This window comes from Buteo buteo, chromosome 3 (genome assembly GCF_964188355.1).
Source record: "Buteo buteo chromosome 3, bButBut1.hap1.1, whole genome shotgun sequence".
Lineage (NCBI taxonomy): Eukaryota > Metazoa > Chordata > Aves > Accipitriformes > Accipitridae > Buteo > Buteo buteo.
This window is the reverse complement of record NC_134173.1, coordinates 26,635,380-26,656,886: the sequence shown is the minus strand read 5'-3', so window position 1 is coordinate 26,656,886 and position 21,507 is coordinate 26,635,380. Positions and strand designations below refer to the sequence as shown.

General features: G+C 41.2%; 1 protein-coding gene and 1 long non-coding RNA gene across 5 annotated transcripts in view; one reads left to right on the top strand and one right to left on the bottom strand.

Moving 5' to 3' along the window:
- The window catches only part of ABHD3 (abhydrolase domain containing 3, phospholipase), a 27,994-nt gene extending 10,605 nt beyond the window's left edge, over positions 1-17,389 (top strand). The window contains exons 6-9 of one of the 3 annotated variants that reach the window (XM_075023108.1): positions 4,469-4,642; positions 5,305-5,353; positions 5,438-5,603; positions 17,216-17,389. In XM_075023108.1, the coding sequence (XP_074879209.1) occupies positions 4,469-4,642; positions 5,305-5,353; positions 5,438-5,603; positions 17,216-17,226 (400 nt within the window). In that variant the 3' untranslated portion in view covers positions 17,227-17,389. Of the gene's footprint in view, positions 1-4,468; positions 4,643-5,304; positions 5,354-5,437; positions 5,604-13,353; positions 15,576-17,215 lie in introns of those variants that run through there. The other 2 variants (XM_075023107.1, XM_075023109.1) reach the window with 2 other exon arrangements.
- LOC142028984 (uncharacterized) lies at positions 5,633-21,507 on the bottom strand. 2 transcript variants are annotated; one of them, XR_012649768.1, is made up of 3 exons: positions 21,170-21,507; positions 16,711-20,505; positions 5,633-6,165 (listed from the first exon to the last, which is right to left on the bottom strand). It is a non-coding gene; the product is annotated as an uncharacterized LOC142028984 (long non-coding RNA). The 2 variants fall into 2 exon arrangements; XR_012649767.1 differs by lacking the exon at positions 5,633-6,165 and having other exon boundaries at positions 17,274-17,380; positions 18,563-20,505.

Sequence of the window (21,507 nt, the reverse complement as noted above, 5' to 3'; positions counted from 1 at the left end):
TCCATCTCATCATCCAGTTAATGAAGACGTTACACAGTGTTGGCACCCATATTGACCTCATGAGGAACACTACTAGTAACCGGTCCAGCCACCCCTGTTGGACTTCAAGTTCCTGATCACAACTCTCTGAGCCTAGTGGTCTAGTCAGTTTTCCACTCACATTGCAGGTCACCTATTCAAACCATGTTCCTCCAGTTTGGCTACATGGAGACCACGGAAGACTGTCACAAGCCTTGCTAAAGTCAAAATAAGCAACATCCACTCCTTTCCCCTAACCAACAAAGGCAGTCAGCTCATCATAGAAGGCAATTAGGTTGTCTTCAACCTTGGTAAATCCATGGCGGCTGTTATGAGCCATCTTCTCTACCTTTACATGCTTGGAAATGGCTTACAGGGGATATTCCCAAAGTGCTGAGGTTAGGCTGACCAGCCTGTATTTCCTCCTCCTTGCCATTCTTGTAGAGGGGTGCCTTTTTTCCAGGCATCAGGAATATCCCACAGTTGCTGCAACCTTTCAAAAGTCATAGAGAGCAGTCTCATAATGACATTGGCTGCATCCTTCTGGAGCTTTGGTGCATCTCACCTGGTCCCATTGACATATCTATGTCCAGTTTGCATAACTGGGCTGTAACTTGATCTTCCTCTACCATGAGTAATAATTCACTCTCCTATACTCTGCCAGGGACAGGGACCTCAGAGGCCTGAGAACAGACCTCAGCACTAAAAACAGGGAAGACAGGTAGCCTTGGCCTTTTACAAATCTTTTGTCACTAGGTTCCCTGCTCTGTTGAATAGTGGTCCCAGGAGGGAATAAAAGCTGGTCAGCCTAACCTCAGTTCTTTGGGAAGATCCTCTGGAAGCCAGTTCCAAGCATATTAAGGATAAGAAGGTAACTGGATTTGCCAAGGACAAAGCATGCCTGAGCAATCTGATTGCTTTCTATGATGAGATGACTGGCTTCAATTATGAGGGGAAGGGAGTGGATGTTGTCTGTTCTGAGCCTTTCTTTGTATCAATGTACAAGAAAGGCTGCAACAGAAGCCTTTCTTGTTGCAGAAGCCTTTTTCTTGTTGTCCTGCATATCCCTTGCTAGTTCCAACTCCAGCTGAACTTTAGTTGTCCTAACTGTATCCTTGCATGCTTGGGCAATGACTGTTTCTCCCAGGCAGCCCCATTCCACCTTCAGGATACTTCCTTCTTGAACTCAGTCAGGAGTTTTTTGTTCCTCCATGTGGTCTTCTGCCACTCTTGCTCAACTTCCTGCACATCAGAATGTACACTTGTGCTTTATGTTCAGTTATCCTTAAGGTCAAACAGTTCTCCTAGACACCTTTGCCCATCAGGGCCATCTCATGGGATCCTGCCAACCAGATCCCTGACCAAATTAAAGCCAACTCTCTCCAGTATTATAATTCTGCTGCTTACCTTCCCCTCTCACTTTTGATCTTAAAAATCCACCATTGAATAATCTCAGTGACCAAGACTGTTCTGTACCCTTCCATATCTGACAGGTTCTTCCTTATATGTTAGTAGAAGATCCATAGAACATTTTCCCTATTTGGGTCATTGATCATGTATCAAAAGGTTGTCCTCAATACTCTCCAGAAATCTGTTCTGCTTGTGCCTTGCTGTGTTGTTGTTCCAATTGATGTTGGTATGGTTACAGTTCCCTGTGCCTGCTGATTATGAAGCTTGTTTTAGCTGTCCAAAGACTTGGATTCTCTAATTACTCCTCTTGATCAGGAGGTCTATAGCAGACATCCACCATGATATCCCCTTTGTTAACCTCCTATCTGATTTTGACCTATTAGCTCTGAATTGGCTTATAACCTGCACCAGGGAAAAGTTCTGTGCATTTAAATGGCTTCTTTGTCTAAGATGCAAACCCTCCTTCTTGCCTTCAAGGCTTTAATGAAGTCTGTTTGCATCCATCATGGCACACTCTTGTCTGCCTGTGAGTTCTCCATGTCTCTGTGATCCAATAAACTTGTTCTGTGACTATGCACAGATTTCTAATTCCTCCTATTTTTTCCCATGCTGTGTGTTCGTGCATGTGCTAGCACACGAGATGGGCCACTGTCATGCTGCCCATGAGAGCCTCCCCCATTATGCTATCCCTTGGGTGCTTCATCAGGGCCTGCCAAGCCTTAGCTTCTCTTCAAGCTTTGCTCTCCCTCCCTTGACAAACCTAGTTTAAAACTTTTCTTTGCAAGGTTAGCAAGCCTGTTGGCTCTTATCTCTCTTGGCATGCTATCTCTCTCCAGCTTAGACTTTTTTGCGTGCAAAACACGAAATAACACGATGTATTGCAAAAACATGTTTCAGTGGAAATGGTGAAAGTCAAAGAAGAATCTGCAGTAGAGGCTTGTTTCAGTGGAAATGGTGAAAGTCAAAGAAGAATCTGCAGTAGAGGCTTGTTTCAATGATTACATACAGATTTAAAGCATAGTAGTTCTTCATGGGTAGCTTCATGTGTGGTGCACCATTACACCAGAACTAAGAGGGCTGTGGTGTAGTAGGTGAAGTACGAGGTTTTCAGGGCTGAAGGTGCAGTAGAAGCTAGCCATTCTGCGACTGGTACAAAAGACCAGTTCAGCCCTTAGTGTCATTTCTGTCCTTGGCTTAACCTAGTTATGGTATCCTAAATAGTGGCAAAGTCTGTTAGTATGGCACAGGGGATCTGTGTTGTGTTCCTGGCTTTTACTGCACCACCACCACTGGGCGATTTTAGGCAAGATGTTCCACCTTCCTCCTCCAATATGTTTCTAATGTCCTGAACCATAAAGAGAAAGTATATGCTTAATTGTACAGAAAACTGGAAGAGTCTTTAATCATCCACATGAGGACTGTTTCCATGCTTCAAAATTAATTGGAGCACTGGCATGTTTAAAATTAAGTAGGAGCAGAGATCTCACCAGGGGCATATTGTGAAAATGATCCACTTGTCTTAATCTTACAATAGTTTTTGTTATCTATCCCTTTTCAAAATTTCCTGAATAGCCAGTTAATCTATACAGGACACATTTGCCCAATTAAGAAGAAAAATAAACACTCACTCCACAAAGGTGTAAATGTAAATGAAAGCCCACTTGTTCTATTGATCTTCAGTATGTATTATTTCAGAAAGGGACTTTGTTTTCTAACATAAAGATTCCTAAACCTTCTCTCTACCACATATATTCTGTGAATTCTGTTAGAGAAGTGGCTTCTTCCCCTACTACAACTTTTTTTGTTATTGGTTTATGGTTCAGTGTTCTTACAGTATATCAACTGGTGACTCACAGGTTCCTCCTCTTCTGTGGGTAAGAGGGAACATATGCTACCTGACTCCTATATGTGCCACAGGTGACTTTCCTTGCTGGGTTCAACTGTGTGAGCTGATGGCAGGAGCCCATTCCCAAGTGCTGTTTGCTGTTCTATTCCTGCTGGTTCCTACCAACTGGCAAGTCTTTGGTAATACCAAAGACTCATTTCACTTTTGCACTGCTGTCCTATGATCTGGTAGGTAGTGCGTGGGGATAAAGTCTCTGTGATGGCAGACTGGTTCATGATGTGTTTGCTAAAGGTTGCTGTCTCCTGAAGTATTGTAGATGAAGCCAAGGTACAGAGTGTTGGTGGTCCAGGGAGCTATATTAAGTTGTAAAACCTGTAATGTTTTGAGTTAAAGGCTTGGTATTAAAATGCTGGTTGTAAACTTTGGGGCCTCAGGCAGTAAAATAAGTCTTACAGCTTTTCTGTTAGTATTTTTCTTTTACTCTCCTCCTGCTATTTTAATTTTTCTACGTTTGAAGGGTCAGGTTCTGGTGAACTGTCCCGTTTTTTCAACTCAACTATACATCAGCAGTAGAGACTGTAAGTTGCAATTGGTCAGAAAGGCAAGACTTAAGCCATTTATTTGGCTCATAATTTTGTTTTGCTATTTTTTTTCATTATCCAACACTTCATTCTTTACATACTTTGTGTTAAAGGCTGTGTTCTCTCATGTGTGAGGGGGGTAAAGGAATTACCTTCAACCCAAAAGACAGCTTCATAGTGAGGCAGGTGTGCCAGAGGCAGTTTGCATTTGTCAGGCACATTGATCAGATTTATCAGATCGGGAAGACCAAGAGCTTGTTTTACCATTTTACAACTTGGGAATACCTGTTCCATGAGTCAGATACTTTTTTCTGACCTTTTCCTCCCTTTTAGTGATATAAATAAGACTAGTATCTCTATTTATTTCTAAATGCACTCCTACCCACATCCTACACAGTGCACTCAGTTCCTCTCTGACAGTAGAGAAAGCAAACTTCATGAGTCATATGTTGATTACATTGACTACCTTTCAGAAATATTAGGCACAACGGTAGGGCTGATACAAGAAACTATTGAAAAACAGACAGAAAGGTGGCTGATTGTTATATTTGCTTTAAATTGAAGCAAACAATTTGATAGTATATATGTTTCTGTTTTTCATTTCTGTTTGTAGCATGCTTCTTTTAAATTACCTGGGCAAAACTGGCAGAGACACTCCTTTAATGGCAGCTGCAATTTTCTCTGCGGGTTGGAATGTTTTTGAATCTGTAGAATCTCTGGAGAAGCCACTAAACTGGCTTCTTTTCAACTATTACTTGACTACTTGTCTACAATCCTCTATCAGCAGGTGAGTTGCCTTCTGAACTGTTTAGCAAGGTGGAAGGATGTTAGCATGAGATCTACAGCAGGTATAATAATATTGGCAAAATTAATGCTGTAACAACACTTCACATAGCTGTTCTGTCTGCATTCTTCTGTAAGTTTTGAAATCAAAAGGAACTTTGCAAGAAAGATTGTCATCAAAGTGACTAAGTTTCTCTGCTCCTCAAGGGACTTGGCACAAGACCAATGTACTTCTATATTTATGGATGAAGTGAATGGATTTTTTTAATTTTTTAGACATGCACATACTGACTTTGAGTATATATGTATGTATGCTAATGCTTTTAAGTTGGTGTTGACTGCAAAAACATGGAAAGGACTAGTTCATCCTTTGCTTTATAATATTAGGGTGTATTTTGTATTCCCAAATATTTAGTTCTCTTATCTTTGGCATCTTTCTCATGGCTTAGACAGATTCTTACTACGTTGCTGGATGTGCCTGCATATGGATGAACAATTCGTGTGCTCTTGAATTCCAGGCAGATTTTTAATATGACAGAAAATTAAAAACAAGCATGTCCTTGTTAGGGAGTTATTTCTATAAATGTATCTGTAAAGCAGAGGACTTCTACATCTGTTTATATAACAAAAAACCAAGCCCTCCAATTTTTCTCTCTTTCTTTTTAGGCATCGACAAATGTTGGAGAAATTATTTGATATGGATCTTGTGATGAAGGTATGTGAAAATGTTACTTCTGCTTTAGCTGGATGCTGTTTTCCAAATGCTGACATAGTTCCCTGTTTGAATTCTGTACTTCAGGCTAGAACTGTTAGAGAATTTGATAAGCAGTTCACTTCAGTCATGTTTGGCTATCGTACAATTGATGACTACTATGAAGATGCTAGCCCATGTCGCAAGCTGAAGTCAGTAGGAATTCCAGTGTTATGTCTAAACTCTGTGGATGATGTTTTTTCACCAGGTCATGGTAAGTTTAGGCTTTTAAAAATATATTTATCTGTATACGCAATCATTAAGACAAACTACATTGGTCTGGGGATGAACTCATGTATTTAAATGCTTAAATGTGTATTTAAATGTTACTTGTACATAGGATCAAAAGCTCCAGGGATAGATCAGTCTTGCAATTTACTTACAGTGTAAGACACATGTAAAACAGCTGATGATGGAGAGACCTGATTCGTACAGGATGCAGAAGCACATGGGGTGGCAGTCATTAGTAGACTCTTTACAGTCAAAAGTAAGAAATATGCACATTTAGGGTGTGAGTTATCTCACTGTAAGAAAGATATTAGATGTATTGCCCTCTTGGAAGCACCTGTTTCTATTCAAGTATGAAGAGAGCCTATAATGAGGAACTGGGATTCAGATGTCTGGATTGTAGACATTCAGAGTTCAATGAAAGTGAAAACAAGTATTTTTTTATTGCCATTTTTCAATCCAGTCCTTACAAGGAATGTCTGGAAGTTGCTTATGTTTCAGATGACTTGAAATCCTCAGCTGTTGATCTCTTGTGCCACCTCCAGTGCCTGACAATTAAAAGTAAGAAAAAATGTAAGTTAGCACGTAGGACAAAATCTAGGGTAAGGGAAGAGATACAGAGAAGGTGAGCTCCTAGAAGGAGGCATGTTGAAATTAATAAGAAACTAACTAGAAGATGAAGCAGCAATATCAGCTAGTAACAGGCTGAAAACTGTTTTCCCATTTCTTTCTCTTTTCTGCCAAACACATGATCATTATGAACATTTTGCTTTTGATCTAAAGCTCAAAACCCTGTTTTTAACTGTCTTAAAAAGACATGCTTGTTCCTGTGGTCTGTATATTGGTTATAGTGTCTGAGAACAAAAGCTAATGTTGGAGGAAAACCACTAGAATGAACAGCTGGTTGAGGGGACAGTCTTCAGCAGTGAACACCTGACACCTTTAAATATGAAGTTTATACACTTGATTTATTTCAGGGAAGTTTTCTTCTGCCACCACAAGTCAAGTGAGATTCTTGTAGAATGAGTCATGAAACCAAAGTGAGTAGGCAAACAGACTAGAACAACAAATAGAATGAAGGAATTGGAAGAGACTGTGTGTGTGTGTACTATTTTTCTGTAGGCAGATGTGCAACACATACAGAAACACGCACACACTTACACTACTATTTATAGTTCGAAGACCTGTTAGAGACAAATGTGACACAAAGAGAAGGGGCCTCTCCGGTACAGGGCACTAGAAAAAGACAGTCTGATTTCCTCTCCTCTTGAATGAAAAACATCCATGCTATGCATGAACAATATAAAGAGGGGATAGCCACCTAATATGAGGGGAAAAAAGGGTAACTGGATTAGCCAAACTACCTATCCCTTATATTGGCCAAAACAGAGGCTTAAAAAAAAAATAAAATCTGGGCAAACATAGCAATATTCTTCCAGAATAGTGCATCCACCTTTGACAATTTGTGGTTCAGGGACTTTCTGAGACAGAGTTAGTCCCTTTGTATTTACTAGCCTCTGGGGGATTTTTTTTTTCCTTGAAATTGGCCAGTTACTGTTTCTGTTATAAGCATATAATGTCCTGGAAATGAGAATGGATGGGGCTGTGACCCTAAAATATGTGTGCAAATATAAAATCTGGCTAGTGATTCTGAAGATAAATTTTTATGGGTCTTATGACCCTGGGGATGACTTTCCCTGTAGTGCTGCAAGGTGAGTGATCTGCTGTGCCATGCTTCTGCCATTAAGTATCTTAGAGAAGGAACAATGGCTTCACCTCTATGTTTAGCTCTAGCTCAGTTTGTGGTTTCTGTTCTAAAGTGAAGTAGTAACTGTGGCAGGAATAAGCTAGCCAGTTAGCACAAGTAACAACAGCAGGGAACCAGACAGTGTGCCTCTGTCCCTGGACGATTTGTTAACCTTTTCCAGCCTATTGTCACTGGGACTGGGACCTTTGTTAGCTAGATTAAAGCTAGTGCAGATACTTCATTCCCTTGTCTTTTCATTTTAGAATATAACCTCCAGCTCTCAAGAGCCAACTATTGACCTTGACCTCATGAAATTCAGTCTGAACACAAGAAAACACTTTTTTACTGTGAGAGTGGTCAAACACTGGCATAGAGAGGTTGTAGGGTCTCCATCTATGGGAGATACTCAAAACCTGGTTGGACCCAGTCCTGGGCAACCTGCTGTAGGTAACTGTGCTTGAGCAGGGGGGTTGGACTAGATGATCTCAAGAGGTCTCTTACAACCTCAACAGTTCTGTGATTGTGTAGTTTGACTACCCAAAAGATTAAGTCCCCTAGAGTACAGCTGTAGCAGACGTCTCCTCCCCCAAAGCTGGTTTTTAAAAGAAACACAACTCTTGGTGAACAGTGGATGATAGGGATGGTCTCATGTGTAGGATTAAGTATCAAACCTATTGTCAGAGTGGTTTAGAAGTCTTGCAGTGTAGAAGGGAGTGAGGTAGAGCACCAGCACTTCTGAAACAAGAAGTGTTAAGTCTGTTGTAATGACTATCCATCCTTTCTTAAACTCTGACCCTAACCAGCCTTTCTCCGTGAAAATGTTTGGTTGGTTAGGCTTTCATTTATTCCTTGTCCACAGAGTTAATGCTGTTGGCCGGAAACTGTTGTCCTTGTGTTGACAAGTTTACCTTAGAAAGGGCTACCAGGACAATGTTGATTTACAGCAAATGGCATGACTCTGTTATGTGTGTCTATCATTGGCTCCTTTTTCGTTTGTGTTATGCACCCTCAATGTGAAACATTGCACTGGCAGGGGACACAGGGCACCCTGATTAGCAGCCTAGAAAGTACGGCTGCTGCCGTCAGTTACTGGAGTTCATTCATCCTGACACTTTTGCAGGCTGTTTTATGTTAGCCAACATAAAGGACTGGTGTTACTCTGGGAGGTGACTTTATTCTGGCAACTGGCTTTTTTTTTCCGACTTAAAAGTATGTGGACACATGTAAGCCTATGGCAACCAGAGGCAGTTTTCGCTCACAACTGTATAATGGATTCAAAGCCACAAAACTTCCTCTCATCCAGATACCAGCCTTTTATTGGCTTTGGAGACTGGTTATTTCATGCCTCATCTGCCCCCAGTAATACCTACTAGCTTTTAAGCTACCTTCCACCTCTGTTGTAGCTATCTGTAGTTTCCGACAGCAGGGAAACAGGCCTAGAAAATTCATTAGGGAGAAAGCTGTGCCAGAATTCCTTTGTGTTTAAATATCCTTTATAAAAAGCCAGCCACATCTATCTTTCTGTAACAGAGCTTGGGGGATACAAACCCAAGTCTGCTTTGTTACTATACAATATGGACTTAAAGAGAGACTTCCCTTAAAAAGTGCAGATGCTGTCTCTGTTGCCTCTTACTACCTGATCATTTTTTCTCATGTAGCTTTGTGGTACACTTTGTACTTCCCAGCAATTATTTTTGAATATATCGTGAAAATGTGCCCTTTGATCTCAATCCAGTATTAGGAAGAAACAATTCATTTGCAGTCCTTCCTTAACATTGCTGTTTAAAGTTCATAGAGCTTGGCAGCTGGTGTATCTGTAGTTTAATTCTGGAATGCAGGTCTCATATTGCATAATATTAACGAATGAAAACAAATGCTTTCTTCATTGCATGACACTTCTTTCACCATAACTTTTTTAAACGAGCCACTGCTAAATATGTAATGTAACCAAGTCAAGCCCTTTTATTTTTTAAGTGTGAAAAATAAAGCAAGAAGGTGGAATGATAGCATTCATTATCAGTGTCACATTTAACTTTTCATCTGAAGTGGCATTTTTCTCCTTGGAGACTTTAAGCAGTGTATTAGGCATCTGACTTAAATTTCACTGTACTAATGCTTAGCTAATTGCCACTGGTGAGTGTTGTGCCCAAGCTGAAAGCCTGCCCTTTAAGCTAGGTATCATGCCAGCTCCCTCCTGATCCACTGTGCCAAAAAAGTGCATGTCTGAAGCTCAGTCATACTTTTTATTGAACTCTCTGAACTTTTTCTGTCCCTCTGAATCCAAACTTTGAGTAATTGCTTTTAAGTGTTATTTTGTATCCTATTATGTAAACAGCACAGTTGAATGAAGTTGGTCTGGAGAGACCAAATGGCCAAGGAATGCCCAGAGGGATAACAATTAGGGTAAGAGTTTAAGGAACAGGGAGAAATCAACCAAACAATTGAACAGAAAGTCTGACAGCAGTGACTTATTTAAGCTGATGCTTCTTCATGCGTATGTTTTCCTATTGTTCTTTTTTAAAAAAAACTTTTTGCAAAGCATGTACAAGAAATTGACTTTGAATGAGGTAATTCTGCACATATCTATTGACATTGTGGTTCTGTGATCAGAAATAACAGGTCTATGCCTGCTAGATCAAACAGCAGTACAGATTTTGATTAGTAGAAATTACATTTCTACAAGGTTACATGTGGACAAAAATGAACAGTAGTATCATTTGTCATGCCATCCTATATCCTAGAGTGCATCACATCCAGCGCTCCATTCATCTGCCCTTTAGATTGCACAATTTGCTCTGTTGCATTGTGGGTTTATTTGTGGATGGCTAACAGTCCCTAGAAACAGCCTTGAGAAAAGTACCACACGATGGCCAAGTATCATTTGCATTTTGGCACTGGACAGCAGCACAACATATTAAATTCTCTCCTGAGAAGCTGCAGAGCAAGAAACTCTGCTGGGGAGGAGTCATACAAATGATGACCCAACTGTATCAAGACCGACTATGCCAAGGGCAGGCTCTCCTGTCCACCACAGGGGAGGTAAGAGCAGAGAGGTAACAGCAGGTCAGACTCAGCACCTCCTGAAAATCCTCACTGCAGAGGGAAGCAAATGACTGCATATTCAGCACAGTGCTGGAGCTTGTGATAAGGGCGATGATCTGTGGCAGAATTCTGCTGTAAACACATGTTAGTTAGAATAGGGAAAACTTTGGGATGGGGAAGATGACATTCGTAAAGACCTGTGTGTGGCTCGCACCTTACCTGGCACAGAAAATAACCAGCATCCTAGTGCTGGTAGGCTTCTAGGAGAGAGCTGCTGTAGCTGTTTGGAGGCAGGCAGTGCATAGCACCCATGGCAGTATTGCCGATCAGTTTGGGAATGAATAATTAACTACCAGCAAACTGATTTGGGAGGTATCATTACGCTGGCAACCTCTGAATGACAGGTATGCTGAGGTCACAGTGAGCTTTGCCTGTAAGGGCTTCTCCAGCTGGGTTGGCACAGCAGAAGAGACATTTACTGTCATTTCCCTTCCACAATGCCAGCAAAGCGCTTTCTTGGCAAGAAAGGATATTTCTCTCTACCCTTTGACACTAGTCTGACAAAGAGAACGACCACCATGGTTTTGCACAATCTTAGCTAGTCAAGAGGTGTGTTCAGGTCAGTAGGCAGCTGATCCTGAATCCATTAGGATCAATGCAGTTCTCATGCTGTCTCTGATTCTTGGAGATCAAATCTGTCTCTCCTCACACACTCCTCCCCATACCCTTTCATATAAGCCTGTCCATTAGACCCCTCAGTGACCAGGGAGACAGCTGCAGAACGGCCACGGAAAGTGCGATTCATTCATTGCCTGAAGCAGGTATAGGGGAATCGGGCTTGAGTCTGATCCCCACTTTCCTATCAGGATTCTGTTTAACATGGCCCATGCACTACTAGAGGAAGAGGAGCAGATGGCTTGGTAGAGATAACTGGGCAAATTCCCTTGGAGTCGGCAGAAGCTGACATGAATCATAGCCACTCTCTTTGTACGGGGCAATGTGTTCACCCACAGAATCCAAGGGAGCCCTAACAAAGATTGCTGGGCAGATTAACTCATGCAAAACTGCAGACAAGCGCTTGCCAAGCCTGCAGTCTGAAAATTATGTACATGTTGGATTGCAAGAAATAACACGGTTTTCTGCATCTCTTGTTTTCAGCCTGTGCTATTTCCCAGTCAAGGCTGGCAGGCCCTAGGCTTTTATTTCATTGACTTTTCTTTTTAGTCTTGCCTCAGTATTGCTTTAAATGTCTCTGAAGGAAGTTCTGTCAGAAAGGGATCTGGACAACTGAACCACCCCAAAAGTGAACCTGATTAAAAATCTCTCTTCAAAACCACTTTAACATAGATGAGGCAGCAATAGAAATCCTGCAAATGACTTGCTGCTTTGTGTTGTACTGCCAAGGTATTTTTACTTTAGCAGTGTATGACTTAAAATCAGATTTATTTTCTTGTGGAATCATAACCTTCTTTAGACAATACAGTGAAATTCCTACTACTCCCTTCTGTCTGGACAAAGCATGTCATCTTTTGCTGTTGTTTTTTCTGTCAATCCTGAATAATCAAAAAATCCTGTATGATTTTTACTTTTTTCCTTTCCATGAAGTTTATTATTTGAAAAGTAGAAATTTAAAAGGCATTCTTCACTGAAATGTATTGGGATTTCTGCTTGTTCAAGAGTATATTTAGCATACTTAAAACTCAGAGGAAGTTGCTTAAATAACTTAATTTGTATATTGAGAGCACAACCACCATAGCACCATAAAGCTCCACTGTTGTGTCAACCAGTTCATATGGTAATAGTGTCATCCCATCACAATGAAATGCCATTTGTAAAGTCATACACATGTCAGACTGTGCTACCTGACCTTTACTTTCTTTCACAAAGTGAACTGCTGAAGTGATAGCATTGATAAAGCCACACATCCATGCATATTCAAAATAAAATGCACTGAAGTCTCCCTTTCTGCACATTTCAGGATCAGCGCATGTCTCAGGTGTAGTTCACTGATGACTGTAAGCTAACTGTAGGCTGTCAGTGAAAGGGCCACCTCACCACAGTCCCCATCTGACTGTGCCTACTGCCATTAATATACTGGCATTAACATGGGCAACCAGATCAGGGAGCTGATCCAGCTGAAAACTAACCCAGCAAAAGAAAAATCCTTGTAGTATCTGCTCTAATATTCTAAATTCCAAATTAAATCATTTTCTAGTAGTCACTATTCAGTAGAGAGCCACTAACATACTGGGTGACGCGGAGCAGCTTTCTGTGTCCTTGCATGGTTGTTTGCCCTTCCTCTTTTTCTGTTTACCTTGTGTATTTAGATTATGAGCTCCTCAGGGCAAGAACTGTCTCCTAGTGTGTTTGCATGGTATGGTCTAAACATGCAGGTGTAAGCATATGGCAAATCAGATATAATGATGATAACCCAGCATAATCTTTAACATTAGCTGATAGGATCTCTTACAGACAAAATCTTATTGTGACATTAAAGGTTTTGTGTTTGGAGTCTCCTACAAAAAGAACGGGTTTCATAATTAAGGTCCTAGGTTCCACAGTTTTTCCAAACCTAAATGTTGCAACACAGGTTAAAAACTACAGGTTCGATTGTCCTTTCACTTACACTATTTATACCGAATTGCAAATATGCATTAACATGGGGGCTTTTCCATCAGTGGGACTGAAAGAAAGATGAAGCCCTGTGATTTCTGAAAATTTTACAGCAGCCAGAAAAATCACACAGATAAGGCGAGTTAATGATGAAGAGAGAAATGGCTTTTAACACAGCTATGGTTCTATGTCCTGCGGGCAGTACATGTAAGCATATGTTATTGTTGTGCATATTTATTCATATATAGTGTGAGAAACATTTAAGAGAAATTATTCAGTGGCTGGCATTTCATAGAAGGATAAGGACTTAAAACTTTTTCCTCCCCCTTTTTAGCTATACCAGTAGAAACTGCCAAACAAAATGCAAACGTTGCTTTGGTTCTGACTTCGTGCGGAGGCCATATTGGTTTTCTGGAAGGAATATGGCCAAGGAAGTGCACTTACATGGACAGAGTCTTCAAGCAGTTTGTGCAAGCTATGTTTGAGCATGGAAATAAAATCTTTAGCATGTAGCTTTGGACCACTGTTATAGCACAGTGGCACATTCTGACAAGGGCAGTTAAGCTTAATGCACAAATTTTAACTCCTGTAAGCCAGCAAATGGATAAAGTCCATTACTACATGCAAAAATATTTTTTGCCTAAAATTTTGTAGCAAGAAACTAAATATTATGTTGTCACTTTTATATTTATTTTTAATATGCCTTACTAAGAATGATCCTAAATGAAACAGCATTCTGCATACATCAAACTGCACTTAACCAAACCCATCAAGTAAACAGATTATAATTCCTCAGGATTTTAATTTAAACCAGTAAATATTTAGGAGACTTAATTTAGATGGCTTTTAATATGAGAATGGCAACACTCAAAATAGCATTACCCTGTCACACACAGTAAGAAGCTGGCCCACTCCTTAGGGCACTGATAGTGAAAATTTTAAAATGTGAAAACAGAAGGAGGGAACACAAAGAAGCACTGGTTCTTCACATAAGTAAAAATTTCAGCATGTTATTCCATAGCATTAGATTGATAACCACTTCTGCTGTTCTACCCTGAGAGTATTCAGATTTAGGGCTAGTTATTGTTTTTTAAACTATGTCAATGCCATACTTGTCTTACGTGATTATTTTTTAAACAGCTAATTTATAGTGTTTACATATAACCAAAAGATTCCTTTAAAACAGTACTGTAATAACTTATGTAATTAAAAGACATCTTGCATTTCAATGTTCATGTAAAGCTGGGTGTTGTCATATATGTAATACATACTTCATATAACTGGTAAACTCGATGATTCTATCTGTTATGTTTATACTGCCCCACAAGAACATTTCAGTTTTAAAGAATAGACATTAGAACATCAGGAAATTATGATATGATCTGCTTTAAATTAAAAAAAAAAATAATCCAAGCCTTTTGTCTCTGCTATTGTTTCAGATAATTTCTAAAAAGAATGTAACAAACTCTTTAAAGAAAGCTGGCAGCTGGGGTGGGGCCAGAGCCCTATCTCTCTGGTTCATTTATTTGATCATTTGTCAGCACTTTGGCAATAGGTTGTCAAATCATTGAAGCCTTTGCAAAGTGATTTCTGCCCTAGCAGCTTACAAGTTTGTGAGGCTGGCTGAGGTGTCACTGTTCTCCTCAGCCCTGAAACAGAGTGAGAGCCAACACGGACCTTTAAGTAAAAAAGACAGTTGGACAGAAGGTACTGTGAAACTGTTGGGAAGTCCTGATTTTGGGTATCCTGAAATTTAAAAAAGGCTTTTAAGCAGTTTCTCTGGAGCTCCCACCTTGTGCTGATCACTGATTTGGGCCCAGCCACACAAGATAAGTCAGTAAAGATGCCTTTGCATTTTTATCTTTTGAGTGGGGTCAGTACAAGAAGAAAACGCGGATAAAAAAGCAAGTCAGGTCTTTTGTTTCAAGCAGTACGTGAACAGTCCTCTTGCAAGGCATGTTTCCTAGTAACAGCAAAAGAAGAACAAAAATACTTCTTGTCTTCAGAAAAAGAAATTGGGACATGCTCTACAAAAGCTAGTTTTGTAAGGTGGAAGGTTAAATTAAAAAATTAGAAAGCGCTTTCAAGTTTTGACTTTTCAGACAAGCATTGCCCCTTGCCCACATAACTTATTTTTTCTCTAATAAGGAAAATGAGAAGAGTGATTTGTGAAAGCAAAATGAAATTTTGTGCATGTTACTACCATATATGAAATCAGCGTATTAGTAGGGTGCCTTATTTATTCTTACATTCATTTCCAGTTTTTATGTTCATACAAAACCAATGAGCAATAAACAGTGTATTGAGCATTATATTGTTAAAATTGTTTGGGTACAGTACTGTTTAAAACTCAGCATCAAGTATTAATAAAAATAAAACCACTTACATTAAAAGCACACCTGCCTGTTTAAATAAAAGTAACATGATGGCAGAATTTCTGTCTCTCTGCACTGCCTTATTTCATTTAGGTCTAATCCCATTTACAAATCCCCATGAAACATTCCTCTTTAAAGCTATGTCTAGCAAATGTCTACAAAGTTGGGTTTTTTCCCCCAAATGTAGAGTGTTCTTCCTTACACCCCATTAGGGAAAATACATTGTTCAAAGCACAGTGTCCAAAGTGGCAACAATCAAATTTTACTATGGATATCTTCAAGCTTTCCCAATCAGATTTTCTGAAACTTATAATGTAGACACCTCGGTTCTTGGAGGGGACACACAAGCTAGCAAGAAGTGCCATAAACATTTTTGCTATGCAATATCTTTGTACCTTACACACAGTTTCACCAGCGAGCCAAAATCCAGAATTTTCCCTCTATTCAAAACAGTGTGAATTCATAGGGTCTTTATTTGGTTTTACATGCGATTGGAGTATCCAGACAGCAACAGGGATATGAAATGTTGGAGGTGGGAGAAAATCGTTAGTTATCAATGTAGTCATACTGGAAAGATGGAGTATAATGAAAATGAAATTCCAGGTCACAAAGGTTGCAGACACCTCTTAAAGAAAACTTTCTTCCTAGTTCAGAATCACACAGTAGCTGAAGTTGGAGGGGACCTCTAGAGATTGTCTAGTCCAATCCCTCTGCTCAAAACAGGACATATTACATACATGCTTCAGAACATCCACCTCTTCTCAATTTGCTCTTGGGAGTCAAGGCAAGGTACTGTTCTTTTTATCTATGAGGCCTTTGGTCACCCAAGAGCCATCTGTGACCTTAGCTGTCTTAGTACCAGATCATAAAGACCAAGATTTTAAGTTGTAATTTATTATGTCAACTCTTGGCAAACAGAAAAACTGAAAATTTCAAATAGAAAAATATGGTCCTATGAATGCAGAGAAACTAACCCATGGTATATATTTCACGCTGAACAGAAGAAGGATTAATGCTCTTTTTAGAAACCAAGACATCTAACAGCACAGTTTACCAGACTTAGCAGAATGGGCTATGGAGGACAGTCTACAACTCTACAGGAGCTGGTGTCAAGAAAATGTCAAAGCACTGGTCACTCCAGGCAGGTCAACATGGTCCTGTCAATATGGCATTGAGTATCACGCTTCAGGCATCAACATGCTGATTGTAGCAGAGCGTGATCACTCCAAGGCCTAGACTGACCATTACAGAGATTGGAAAATGGCTCCCTTTTCAAGAATTCCTCCCCAGATGTGGTTTAGGAATCTTCTCCTTACCTCTTCCCTGCTGCAGGTTGCCATTTCCAAGTGAGATCTAGTAGTCAACTGTTTCAGCCCTTCAAGTCAACAGAATGGAGCAGCTTGCTTAGCAGTTCCCAAATGAACAGCCCCCTTCCGTTTTTTTCTGTAATTGTCTAAGCCCCTATGCACCACTCACATATCCACTGTCTGGCCTGACCCCAAGTCTCTGCATACCAGCTGCCAGCCTTCCCTCCAGATATAGCTTTCTATAGTCCTTTCTATCCCTGCTCCCCTCATCCCCTCAAAAAATCTCACATTCAGCACGTGAGCAAACTGGACAAGTCCCAGCCCATTTTTTTTTTCTCCCTCCCTGCAAAAAGAAAAACACCAAAGCAAAAAAAAAAAATTGCTCCAATTCCTCCCCCCCTCCATTTTCAACATTGGCCCCCTCCTTTCTTAGCAAGATCCCCTCTAAAGCTCTTTAAATCCAGGCAGTCAAGGTGCCCTCCAACCCCTGTTGTCCCCCATGTCATCTACACAGGAATTTCATAGAGGAACTACCTCTTTCACCTACAACTCCTACAGCTACCTGGCTCATGCCAATGACTCAGACTTGCCACGAAGAGGACTTTAGCCATGCACGTGGTGCTCACGAGCAAGGACACCGTGCTTTCCCTGGGCCGCTTCAGCTCAATGCACCATCACCCTGCAATAAAAAGAGGAAACGTTCGTTCCCCGAGTCACCGAGTTGCCATCACGCACAGGTACCCTTCAGCCTGAGCCACATGCTGTAGTTCTCATCCCAGGATGCCAGCTGGTCAAAAAGAGCCTTAGAATGCTCAAGGCAATGAAGAAGAGGAAGGTATAAAAAAGCCTAAGAGAATCACACATGCTGGATCCACTCCCCACAATAAGCTAGTGGTGCTTCTTACCAGCCAGTAAAATAACTCCTGCAGCCAACCTGCTGTAGAATATCCTGGCCATAGGTTTTTTAAAAATTTTAATTCCAACAGAAGAGAAGGAAAAAATCTGGAAATGCACTAGCACCCACAACAGCCAGCAGTTTTCACTGGCAAACATCTCCTCCTCTGAGGGATCCGATTTTCCTGCCTCTTTCTTTCTACTGGAGATGCAAAAATCAGCCTCTTCCTTCTTCCCAGATGAGGATAGAGGAACTTCTTGAATCTGCGGAATGGATGGAAATCAGGGCCCTATGCTGTCTCAGCTGCTTGTCAGTTCCTTAAAGATTCTATATATTTAGTGATTAGAAAACCACTAATTTAAATCAGCTTCACATGTCGCCTTAGCTAGCCTGTCTGAGGCATTCTTCTGATGCACTATGAGTGCCTGCAGGGTTAATTACAGCTGAGAGGTTTAAGCAGCTACTGCCTCTTGGTTGTCAGTCACCACCTCCTTGCTCAGACGAGATGTCTGATAAGCAGTAGGACAGGCTGGGAGTGTGTAAGCATGTCAAATGAGGCTGCAAGATCTGTGTGCTAGCAGGACTGCTGTGACTGAGCTTGGGATCAAGAGCTCAATCCTGTAACTACCTAGACTGCCCTAAGGCTGCAGTTTCACAAGCAGCTGCCAATGTTATCAGCTCCCTCATGCCAAAACGGGAAGGCTTGCTCTCTCTCCTCCCCTGCCGTTTCTGATTCCAATCCTATGGTCCTCCGCCTTTCTTGCCCTGGCAGAATATGATCCAGTTTTCCCACTGGGTTATTTTTTTGCCAGCTCAGTAAGTTAAATTTGCTTGCCTAGAGGGGTCCCTCAGGTGCTAGAGAGCGGGTGGCTATGAGGTAAGGAGTTGGAGCTCACTGCTGACAGTAGGGAAAGAAAATGGACAAAATAGTGGGAGAGGCTTCCCCTTTTTGGTGACATCTCTTACACAGGGTCACTGCATCTCCTGAAGCTGCAGCCCAACAGGACACTCTCTGATGATCCATGTATCAGCTGCATTATTGCTCCTGTGAAAAAAGGCATAACCTATAAGCCAGTCATTTTTCACTTAGCTGAAGTCCAGAGGCACTCCAGCAGTATTACAGTAGTGGTAAACAAGGCTAAATTAACACAAAGTCCTCTTGGGGTTAAATCTGCCCTATCCACATGCTCCACCTCTGCAAATGTTCCTCTTCCCTCCCCAGGTCCCCTACTTCTACAGCAAATCTGTGCCCAAGCACTCCTGTTCATACTCACCACAACTTCTGAGAGTGAATTTCTGTAAAGTTTGTGTTTTTTCAGCAAAGTGACATTTGCTAGCAAGTTCACGCTGACATCAGTGCTCAAAATGCTGCCACCTTCTGTGGAAAACTGGAAATGTACTCATATTCTATCCCATGAATTGAGTTTTTCAAAGTTTTGGAATTTAATGCTTTATAAGAATGCCTGCTTCTTTACTACTTCCCTGCTGTACAGCAAATTACTATTCCACAGAAGACTGTGAGCAAATCTAGCTTTACTTGCTTCATGTTCCTAAGAAAGAGGGATGGGAAAACATCACGTTAAATTTACAAAGTTAGCAATAACATAAAGAAATGCTTTTATCATCTTCCAGGAAATTTGCAGGCAACCCAGTGATTAAAGTATCCTTCATGTGGAAAGTATTCTGCAGGTTACTGTAGGAGAGCAGGACACCACATGTTGCTGTGTTCATTGTAAAGTCACAGCAGACTACTGTGCATTAGAGAGGAGCTGTTATAGGGAGTTATAAATAACATTTCCTCCTATCAGCTTTTTAAAAAACTGCAGCTGCTGAAAATTTCCATTTGTCTAGGACAAACTGTGCTTCAATTTAGTGTGTCCAGAAAGAGGACTTATCAAGGAAGGCAGTTAATAAAAGAGACAAAAAAAAATTTACAGGCAGAACAAAATATCTCCAGGTAATTTGATCCATATATAAAAATGTTTACCCTATTCAGCAACTTGCCTGCAATTTCCAACAACTGACCCCATAAATGTAAATAGCTATAGAAATCAATAAAATGTTTGGAAGATTATAAAAAAGGCCTAAAAAGTTTATTATAAAAATCAAAATAACCACTTTTTAAATACTTCAAACATTAACAAAAGATTATTTGCAGACTGTTTACACTGTGTAACTTCCAAGTACTAAAATACTTGTGTGGTCTGTCTGTTACATCAGCAAACTGCAACCAGAAATCTGTACAGGAAATCAAAATCTCTGGGAGAAACCCTGTCACATGCTGCCATTCAAAAACTTTTCTTCTAACTTCTTTCATGGTCATTTACTCGTTGGCAAATACCAAGGTTCACCACGCTGTTCTCCAGTCATTCTGATACAGTGATGTATACGCATCACTATGTAAATTTACAGCCAAATAAACTGAGACTGTGTCTATATTAGCAAGTAGAACATACTGATAGGAGTGGGTATGCACAGCAAAGCTACTTAATGTTGAGATCCTGATACACATACTATATGCATTTCAGGTAGGATGTACTTCAGGTCAGCCCTAGCCTAGTAATATGGATGGAGTGCACTAGGTACACATGAGGTATCTCTACATCAATATTCCAGTTAGGAACAGCAGCACACTTTTGAAGGAAACCTTCTGACTGCTCCCACTTGTCATGCAGGGTCTTGCGGTGTGCATAATGGATTCCTTCCGAAGGAAACCAAGCCAACAGATACATCCTCAGAACATACTCAATGCGTTCCAACCCTAGCAGTCACTGCATCCATAGGACTAGACTAAAGCTGGCCCGGACTGGCATGTCAGTGGTGTGGATGTCAGATCCTCAGCTCCCCTTCTTTCGCTCAGAGCTTCTCTTACTTGCCAATGTAGACATAGGCTCAGACACGGAAACATCCTGAGGCAATGAAGCCACAACGTAAGGTTAGATGAGGTACAAATCCATTACCCAGTGTAGTAAGGACAGAAATATCCCAGAGAATGGAAAAAAATCACAAATACATGGTTATGCTATAGAATGAGTTGTGAAACACAGTGCAGAACACAGCTTTTAAAACTGCTAGCTAGCATCTGCAGGGTTACTACCAAACTTAGGAAAGCAAACCTCACTGGACTCAAAAAGGCTGTGAACTGTGACTGAGTGAACTCATTGCTCTGGAGAGAGAAGCGGACACTGCACAGGACCAGGACACATCAAAAAAGCCTCTTTAGTCTCCGAGACAGACAAGTGCTCATCCTCCTTTTACGCTCAAGCAACATACACAGGCACAATACCGCACCTGCGTTAAGGAGACTGACTGCTGTCTGTGCACCTAAAGCAAAGCTGATCAGCAGGAAATCCCCAGTAACCCCCAAATGTATCTCTATATCCTTAAGAGAAGTTTCCAAAGGTGGTGTTAAGAGTGGAGATCACTTCCAGTACAGCACCAAACCTATCTTTAGAAGGATTTCCAAACATATTTGCAAGAAGTGGCCCACAAACACTTAGGAAACACTGCTGAGCACATGCTGCTGTAACACCACCATTACCAGGAAGTGTATGACTTGGGGAGATTTCTCACTTTGCATTTAGCTGTGACTGCCCGTCATGAGGTGTCACTGGCACACTGCAGGCCATCACGTAAGTCACTTCGTCACCACCGGTCTGTCAGTACGCGGTGCCGCTTTCCCCCTCGTTTTTGGCAGGCGAGGAGCCTAATGGCAGAGAATGGGGCTTACCCGGGGCCGGGCCAGAGCCGGCTGAGCCACCGGGATAACGCCGCCAGGCCAGACGGGACGGGGACAGCGCTGAGGCGGTGGGGACAGACCTCCCGCCACACCGAGGGTCCCCAAGGGCGGGCGAGCGGTGCGGAGGCCCCTGCGCACTCCCATGCCTCCGTCCCCTCTCGCAGGCCTTTCC